Genomic DNA, 10,000 nt, shown 5'->3' on the forward strand with positions numbered 1-10,000 from the left:
ATGACAATAATGATATCGTTTATTGAGCCTTTCTTGATAGTGTTTTTTTAAATTATTATTTCTAGTATGGGCAGCCAATTTACCCATCATATACACTGGTATTTGATAGCAACAATATCAGTGGTTAAACCTGCTTATTTGTCATTCTATTGATACAATATAGATGTGGCTAGGAAGAATGCATTTTAATATTTGTAATAAAGTTGCAGGATGAAAGGTATGAATAGCTGGTTGTGACTATTTTTACTGTAGAGAGATCTCTTTGTATATGTAAATGATGAGATTATTATGTTTTAATTTTATTTAATTTTATTTTTAATCAGTCTTGATCCTATTGCTGACAAGAAGCTTGGATTATTGTTTTTCTCACTAAGTTAAAATAAGCTTTTCATTATGGTAGTTTCTGTGTATGAAATAACCTAGTACATATGAGATTATGGAAATGTACTCATTTATTTGAACAAGGCGTTGATAGGTTTTTAGTGTAGTATTTTTTTGGATTTTGGCCTATATTTGAGGGAAGTATAGAGTATGTAATCTGTGTGTTTTTACAGGTGTGTCATTTTTGCTGAAGGAGTTAGTGTAAGGTAAAGTCTTAATACATTTCAAAATGTAACAATCTTGCCCATGGGTGATGCATACATAAACTTGTCCAATTTCATTTAGTTTTGTTAAATTTGTTTACACATAAATGCCTTCACAAGCACTTAATCACCAAGGAGTCAACTACTAGATCTATCTAATCTCACCTGTCTTCCTCATTTCTTGAATTTTGGGAAAATATTTTGTGTGTCACTATTGTTTTTGTTATTGACTTTTTTTTTTTTCATCCACATTATATTATAGACAATAATAATAATAATAAAGATAAAGTTTCTTTTCCTTAAAGTCAAGGAGTAAGGTAATAAGTACTGTCAAATATACCTAGTAATTGACTCCTTGGTGATAAGTGCTTCTGGAGCCATCCGTGTGTAAACAAAGTTGATAAAACCACAGGCGAGAGGGCATGTATACATATGTTAGAATGAGCTGTTCAGCTTTTTATGTGTGCACTTTTAATGGAACTACGGCTTAATGGGAAAAGTAGAGGAATTTTGTAAGGGGAAAATGTGCATTATTAATGGTAAATCAGCTGGAAATGACCAAAGTAGAGGATTCCAGAAACCAAACATTGATTAAAGTTGGTATTGGACTCGACACTATTGTTCAGTTTTATGGTTGCCAAAGTGTAGAATAAGTGCTATGAGACTGAAAATTAACTCTTTTTGAAAGATAGTTTTGATTTGAAGAATACACATGTACTTTTTTATAGGAATTCTAACGTATGATTCCTATTAGTGCAAAGCATATTGAAGAATATTGATATGTTACAAACATGCTATTGAGATTATGAGAAAGATACTCATTTGAAGAAATCCATTTTGATAATTTGATACCATAAATACTTATTTAGGCCTTAATAATAACTGATTTAGAAGAGAAATTTAGATTTTTATATGCAGTCTGTGGATGAGTTGGTTATAGATATATGTATATATTTTCATCATTAGTTATGATCTTCTGTTTAATTCAAATGTTACTATTGCCTTTAAATGTCTTTTGTATTCTTTTTCTTTTCTCTTGTTCTTTCTCTCTTTTCTTTATTCCTCTCAGATGTTAATTACATTCTCTGAATGATCTTTTTTTGAGCATTTATTTACTTTTTTTTCCCCAAGTTGCAACAAGACCTTGGAAATAAGGCAATTTATGTTAGTGATTTATATTACTCATTAACAATCCAGTAATCTAAAAGGGACAATCTATGTATTCTATGAATGTGTGACCTTTTTTTAAGAGATAGTTGAAGATCACCATTGACAAATGTGTTTAACTTAATCTGGCAGTTTATGATATAAGAAATATGTTTAACAGCAGATTATTTAATAGTAAAATATGATTATTTAGAAATAATATCTCTATCTGTATATTTCAAAAGAAATGAAATTAGATGAATCTCTCAGAACTTAGAGCCATGATAATGATTATATTATATTATTTGATCTACCACTTGAAAACGGACAGCACAATGAATGAAGCATATTTTTGTATATATATATATATATATATATATATATATATATATATGTAATTTTATGTTTTGTTAGTTCTACTTTTTCTATGTAAACAATTATTGTTTGTCATAAATCTTCTCTACTTATATTTGAAAGAAATAATTATTTGCAATATCAGCAGCTAATTTCAGACATTCCATATTTATGTTGTGACTTTGAATGTGCAAGAAGCTGAAATCCTATGCTTCTTTTTCTCCTCTAGAAAAATTCAGTTTGTAAGACTGCTGTAATTACCATACCTGTTTCTGAATGGTAAAAGCAGTACTGAAGAATTCTCGAATTTGCAAATTGCTTTTTTTAAGCATTATTTCTCTTCTCAATTCGTAATTCGTGCAGCGATTGATGTGCAATTTGTGCTTGTGATAATTATTATTTTTTATCCTCAATAACTGCTTGTCTTTTTTAAACTTCATTGTAGATATACTGAGATATCTCCAGACTCACAAAAGATAATTATTTGAAAGTGAGTATATTTGATAAGGTTACTATTGGTTATGAAATTAACATAACATATTATATTACATTAAATAAAACAAAAAACAACAGGATAGGACCATGTAATAGACTAGACTTTAAATTGACATTAAACATTATCATCATTAAGTACCAGTAAGAGTGAGAGTCTTCATTTTTGAAGGTTTCCTTGAAATTAGGAGTGATATTGATATCAACTTTAAATAGGGCTTTTTCTTTTTAAAGGTTGGGCTGTTAATATTGCAGAGCTTAATGTCATAGTTGAGTATTGCACCATTTTTGGTTATTAGCTTATCAGACAATTCATATTGAATGTGCATGTGTAGTTAAAAAAAAAAAAAAAAAAAAAAACTAAGACAAAAATGTTAGCGTTATTGTTGTCCTGTGTGACCATGTAATAGATTTCAGACTTAGTTGTGAGGGGAGTTCTGTTCTGAGATTTTTTTTGTTTTTTCTTATTGAATTAAGATTGATAGGTATCAACAGTTTAGCATAATGCATTTAGGCTTTTACAGACCACATATTCATGGGTATGTAAAGCCTACCTTGGCAATGAATGTACAAATGAAATGCCCAAATACAGTGGTATGGATGATGAAGAAAAAACCTATGTTTTAGCCTTGAAATGTAAAGCAGTTTGGAATGAGGACCAAGCTGCTGTTTTGGTAATTATCTTAACAGTGTCTTTTAAAATATGTCTTTGGGTTGTGTGGCTTTTATTCCAGATACAATCCAATACAACTCTATCCAGTCCTGTTTATGGATAAGTTGGCTAAAATTTGTAGTAATTCATTTGGAAATTTAGGAAGTATTTTGGATTTTTGCCGAAGGAAAATTAGTGAACTCTTGGTAAATTAACAGTAATTTAACATATCAAGATCAGATTTTATAGCGTATACTAAAGTTGCCTTATTTTTTTATTCCTCTGTTTGATGTTGGATTCTTACTTCTAAATTTAACATACAGTAATTGAAATGTTTATACTGCTTATTATACTAAAATTACATATAATAAGCCAAATCAGGCACAGGATACAGCACTGTGACCTTTGTCATCACTGGATACATAATAACGCTTAGATCTCGAGAGTTTCCTGAATCAGATTTCTGTGATAACTTTGAAAGATCATTTTTGATATTGAATCTTCCTATACCATACATGGTTAAGATAACTTTATAAATGGAAAGAGCACTGTTATTCAGAAGCCTTTTGAAACTGTTGCGTATCCTTCTTTATCTGTGATGGCTAAGTTCCATTTTATACTTAATAAAAAATTTCGTGGTATACATAATGCCCTTTTATTTCTTTTAGCATACCCTTTCCAATACCATACTACCAGCGTATGATTGTTGACGTATAGGAGCTAATAATAAATCCCTTGCCCGTTGTTGTTGTTGAGGCTTAAGAGACAGTAACTGAGGTCGAATGTAGGGGATGACCCCTACCTTGGACCCCAGCCCTCAGTTCAACTAATTTTGCATTGTCTTTTCTTTCATTTTCCTTATATTCCCCTAACCCTTCCCTTGTCCAATTCCTAAGGTGTGAGAGTGGTTTTGAAAGGATGAAAGGCTAACTTTGTGCTAGTCATGAACGTTCTCAGGGAGCTATGGGCATGGTATTCCCTTGTTAATTGTTAGCCCTTACCCTGCATGGGGACCCTGACCTTTTATCTTCCCCATGTATTTCAGGCTTACAATGGTCAGTAATGAAGATGATGTACCTTTAGGGGCATTGAGGCTTACCCCATTATCAACTACTCTCCCTGAATCTAACTACTCTAGTTTACCGACTCCTGACACTCCTTTGATCACTGCTACACAACTGCTATTACACCCTTTCATCAACACTTGCTACCAACTTAAACCATCCCGAATCATCTACCCAAGTTATAACTCAACCTCCAAAAGACACTCCTTCATCAACCCCAATATCTTTGGTCCTATCTGCCCAATCATCTCCATTTCCTCCTCCCTTATTACAACTCTTCAACCTTATTGCCCTCCCCCCTAACAACACTACCTCACTCCACACCACTCCCTCTTCCTCCTGCCCTCTACAGTTCCCACCTCTATAAACTTTTTGAGTATTCTGTTTAACCCAGCCAAGTGGGATGGATTTTTTTGTGATTCCCCCTACAGCCTCTTTCTCTGACATTACCTTACTTTTCCTACGATGCCTCCAAAAAACAAGTAGGCAAAGTTCTTTCCGCAACCGTCCTCTTTAACTTGCTTTTTGCCCAGATGAAGAGGTTTTTTTTTCTTTTTCCATGTGTATGTGCATGGAGATTTCACACCTAATGTTCGTCATATTAAAGCTGTTAGGACATTTAAGCGGCATTTAAAAGACATATTTCCATAAAAGGCATAATGTTTTGCTGGTCGAATCATAATAAATGTCGAATCATAACAAATGGCATCTGTATGGCTAGTAAACGAGTTCTCTATAGAACATAAACAGACTAGTCATATTTTTTCTCACGTTTCATTTTTTTAAAACGTTGCCTTGAAATCTATATTTTACTGTATGTTTAAACTACTAGAAATCAAATCAAACTCTCGAACCGTGCCAATTTTGTAAATCTGAATAATGCATATTTTCACCTATCAGAAAGGAGATGTATCTCCGTAATAACATTTTAAACCCGTTCTACAAGATAGAAACATGTATATAAATAAAAAAAACATAATAAATAAATAAAAATATATACATACACATATTTTCCTTAACCAAACTCTTAACATTCCGGACGAGCTATTAAGCCTTTTCGTTAACATTAAGGGTTTATAGTGTGCGCTCTCAAAGAGGTATTTTTTCTGTCCGTACTGGTTAATGAAAGTCGCAGTAACAAGTTTGAGCTGGATCTTTTACTTTTTTGTATAAAAAAACACCATGGTGATATCAGTCCACGATTTTACAATAGTCAGCTGAAGACAATGCAATATCAAATGCCCTTTTACATAATAGCAGCAACAATTAAGAGGTAACAAATACAAAATAAAAGAAAGGAAAATATCAAGAAATATACACTAGTTAAATAAAATATGATATTAAGCGTACAAGAGAACTTCCCATATTTAGGAATAATATCCTCTTTACAAATTCATTGCATTCTTATGAGGGAAACAAAAGTAATTATGTCACAGTAAATATAAATATCCTAAGGCAGTGGCGGGATTTCAAAATATTTAAATAACAAGCTAATTACCATATAAAGATGGAAAGTAACAACAATTGTATCGTTCATTTCCGTATCAATTGGAAAGCGATTTCTCTGTGTTTTCTCCACAATATCAGAAAATATTTCCCACACAAGTTGCTACGAGCTTAAATGTTTTGTTTTTTGTGTTCTTCTTTAAGAATCACACTTACACTGCACATTATCCCAGGAAAACGAGGTGACGATCCTTTCGGAACCTGCAGGATAAGGTTAGTCATCTACAAACAGTTCTGGTGTGGCGGCCCGTCATAACTTGCGCAAATCTGACTCCTCAAAGCCATGAGGGAAACGCGCAGCTGGCGGTTGTCATACCTCTGTTGTGATGAAATAAAACAGTGTGGTCAAAATTGAGGTTTCCTTTTGTACACGCAAATAAATGCACAATTATATCTACCTATACATATGTCTCTAAGTCTGCCTCATGGGCGAAGGGGCTAGTATGATAGATCGCATCAGTGCAATTCACGATATACAGAAATGTGTGAATGATTTTGATTCCAGGTATAGCAGATGGTTTAGCTAAAATTAGTGACGAAAGGTCGGCTCAAGTGCATATAATTTCGAGCCTGGATCTCCTACGTCCTATTGATGTCATTGAAACATCAATCAGCGTAAAAATGCTATATTGTTGAACTTAAAAAAAATCGCAATGGAGGACTTCAGAGGTGATCGGCGTCCCTTTTTAAAGGATCCGCCACTTGCCTACACACATACACCTATTCTCACCCACGCTCACCACACCCACACGCGCGCGCACACACACATTTATTTTAAGTAAATATAATACTCCGTACTGAATCATCTTCCACACACCGCCACGTAAACAACACACGCACCCACATCTGCACGCACGCATGCACACAAACACAAACACACACACACACACACACACACACATACACAAAATAATTAAACAAATAAATAAATAAAATAGAAAAAAAAAGACAAACAGATGCTCCATACACTCAGACCGCATGATCTTCCACAAGCCGCCAAGGCAAACAGGGAACCGCGGACACAACACACGCAGGCAGACGGAGCGCGCGGCCCCAAGGCAGGCAAGCCACTCACCCCGTTGATCGTGATGGTCGGAATGAAGTGCACCCGCGGCTTGAGCGAGGCCGTGCGGATGCCGTTCTGGTAGAGCATAGCGGCTCCCTTTGGGCTCTCGGCGCATTCCTGTAGGGGCGCCCAAGCGATGCCTATTTCCTCGCTGCACTGTGGGCGGGGGGACGAGGGACGGTTTTAGGCGTGGTTGTGGGTAAATGCGGAGAAAGAGAGGAGGGCGTGATCTGTGAATCTGGATGTTATTTATCTCTTTATATTTACATGTGTGTATACGTACATATATAATATGTATGCATATACAATAAATACATACATGTATAGAAAAACATTAATAATTAAAACATATATACACATACATACATATATATGTGTGTGAATAAATAAATAAATAAATTAATAAATGCATTAATAAATAATAAAAAATAAATATATATATATATGCGTGTGTGTGTGTGTGTGTGTGTGTGTGTGTGTGTGTGTGTGTGTGTGTGTGTGTGTGTGTGTGTGTGTGTGTGTGTGTGTGTGTGTGTGCGCGTGTGCGTGTGTGTGTGTGTGTGTATGCATATACATACATACATACGCACACACACACATATATATGTGTATATATATAACCTACGATCTATTCATCTACATTTATCTATATCTCTATGTATGTGCTAAAGAGAGAGAGAGAGAGAGAGAGAGAGAGAGAGAGAGAGAGAGAGAGAGAGAGAGAGAGAGAGAGAGAGAGAGAGAGAGAGAGAGAGAGCGAGAGAGAGAGAGAGAGAGAGGGGGGTGAGGGAGAGGGAGAGGGAGAGGGAGAGGGAGGGAGGGAGGGAGGGAGGGAGGGAGAGAGAGAGAGAGAGAGAGAGAGAGAGAGAGAGAGAGAGAGAGAGAGAGAGAGAGAGAGAGAGAGAGAGAGAGAGAGAGAGAGAGAGAGAGAGGGGGGGGGGCAGCTTGAAGAGAAACCCAAATTAAGGACAATAAACAGAATTCAAATATCCTATATACAACAATCGCCCTTTTCAGCAGAAATGCCTAAACAAATGAGATAATACACAGGAAAACACTTTCACAACATCATTCCTGCCAATGCTTTATATGCACTACACCTAAACACAGGCTAACGTGTCTTTGGGTCGCGGTCCTGGTTTCAATGGTTCCTAAGTTCTCAGTCGTTCTCAAGGTCTGTGTTTCGGTCACATCAACTCACCTGTTTTCTACATTACTGGTTGAACTGTAGGGCTAAGTAATGACTTTATTATTTATGACCTCCGATTTTTGTGTTGGGTAATGTTTATTTACGTAGTTGGAAAGCTTAAGAATGGGTGGGGTCACAAGGTATATTCTATAATTCTTAATAATGCTGGTTGAAAAAATACGGATTGATAACTAAATTGCATACAGTTAAATCCATTCTATGCTGTTGGTCATACACACTCATCACGTACCTGTAAAAATTCTTTCACTAACCGATGCGTTTAAATTTCTGGAAAGTCAGTAACCATCAGGTATCGCTGCGTCTTCGTCAGTCTTTCGTTTCCACTTGCGAGTTTGGTCACATAGTCTGGAATATTTTCAAATAAAATGGATAAAAGTGTCTGGGAAATAATGATGGTAACAAGCCGTTTAGGAGGTACTGAGTCATTTCCACTCCTTGGCGATTTTGCGACTGGTAGGTCTTCAACGGTCCTGTGTATAAGGGAGGTCACGTTGCAACTACTTCGGGTGGAAGGTGTAAACTTCGTCATTTCACTCGGCAGGAGCGTAGACATGCCACCAGCTTACCTGCTTCCCAAAGAACGCCGGGTACCGCTTGGTCATCATACACTGAAAGAATTCGACCTGGGTGCCAATAGGGAGGGAGTTCTGGGCGCAGGACATTACGCGGTTCCCGTAGCACTCGTCGGGTCCGTGCTGGCACTCAAATTCATAGTCGCCCGTTTCTGTCGGAGTTGCCTGGAGAAGAGAGGATTTTGTATTTGCCAAAAAAAACTCTTATGTTTTGAGGAGGTGGTGAAGAAGGAAGAGGCCGTCTACCCGTTTGACATTAGTTAAAAACACACACATGCACAAAAACAAAAAAACAAAAAACAAGTATACACTCACATCGTCCAAGAATTTTTACGCGATCGAAAGTAAATTGAGCCGGTGTATGTTCTCTACCTAACTCAAACGTCTTTTTTCGGTACATTTATTTATGAGGAAATTTTCTCGAGTATTCCAAACTGTTTATTTTAATTCAATTATATTTTGTTTGTTTGTCAGTTCATAAATTAATTTACGTTTCATGTATAATTACTTCTCCACACACAATAAGGAAAACAACAATCCAGTTAATTTATGAAGTTTATTCAATACGTATTTTTAAAGATTTGTCGCAGCTTGTCATTACGAAGAACACATCCTGTTCAAAGGTTTTATTGCAAAAAAATGTTTTTTTTAAGAAGTTTAGTTGAGGCTGCTATCAGCCTCACAAGTAGAACACTTTTTTGAGAGACAAAAAAAATCACTTATGAATTCCATCGTAAAATATCAACAACAGTTAGCGAGAGGCATTAGGAAGCAAAGACAAGACAGATGGAAACCGAACGTACGTGCGTCTGTACTGGAGTGAGTTGCCCCGTGGTTCATAAATTAATAATGCTAATACCTTCTCTTTTATGCGGAAACTGTAATAAACAATAGGAATAATTCTAGTAAATACTACTACATAATAAGGATCTTGGATATTTATAGCATCTCCACAGCTCCCTCCTGTAGAAGCTTAAACGACCCCTCGGATCTTTAGTCACTTCAGTACCCCCTTGATATTAGCCAATACATTAACTGCACAATCATTTTCTTTTTAATAAATTGCAATATCCTCATAGTTATATGAAGAATATGAAAGGATGAGTCAAAAGACAGTGAAGGAAGAGAAAGAAGTAATGAGATGCTACGAGAGAGAAGGTGAATGGACGCCCAAGCACAGTAGGAAGGATGTGTCAGTGGGCGTGGGGTGGAAGGGTGACATCACTCTTAAAAATAGGAAAAAATATACAAAACAAATAAGACGAAGATAGCAAAAGATACAGTGCGATAGCGTGGTCGGTACAAGGGGGTGCGAAAAGAGAGGGGGAGGGTATAGGGGTGCAGAGCCAAGGTC

At 35.9% G+C, this 10,000-nt stretch overlaps 2 protein-coding genes across 3 annotated transcripts in view; one reads left to right on the forward strand and one right to left on the reverse strand.

The window, feature by feature from the left end:
• The window catches only part of LOC125030795 (gamma-interferon-inducible lysosomal thiol reductase-like), a 22,262-nt gene extending 18,391 nt beyond the window's left edge, over positions 1 to 3,871 (forward strand). For both annotated transcript variants that reach the window (XM_047621095.1, XM_047621104.1), the window contains one exon: positions 1 to 3,871. This exon is cut by the window's left edge and continues 631 nt beyond it. The gene's annotated coding sequence lies outside the window, so the exon portion shown is untranslated.
• A 1,556-nt stretch (positions 3,872 to 5,427) lies between these two features.
• LOC125036308 (gamma-interferon-inducible lysosomal thiol reductase-like) overlaps positions 5,428 to 10,000 on the reverse strand; it is a 12,204-nt gene continuing 7,631 nt past the window's right edge. Inside the window, exons 3-5 of the mRNA XM_047628793.1 lie at positions 8,641 to 8,811; positions 6,874 to 7,020; positions 5,428 to 6,116 (exon numbers count right to left, since the gene is read on the reverse strand). Coding sequence (XP_047484749.1) covers positions 6,021 to 6,116; positions 6,874 to 7,020; positions 8,641 to 8,811 — 414 coding nt within the window. The 3' untranslated portion in view covers positions 5,428 to 6,020. The remainder of the gene's footprint in view (positions 6,117 to 6,873; positions 7,021 to 8,640; positions 8,812 to 10,000) is intronic.

This window comes from Penaeus chinensis, chromosome 2 (genome assembly GCF_019202785.1).
Source record: "Penaeus chinensis breed Huanghai No. 1 chromosome 2, ASM1920278v2, whole genome shotgun sequence".
Classification (NCBI taxonomy): domain Eukaryota; kingdom Metazoa; phylum Arthropoda; class Malacostraca; order Decapoda; family Penaeidae; genus Penaeus; species Penaeus chinensis.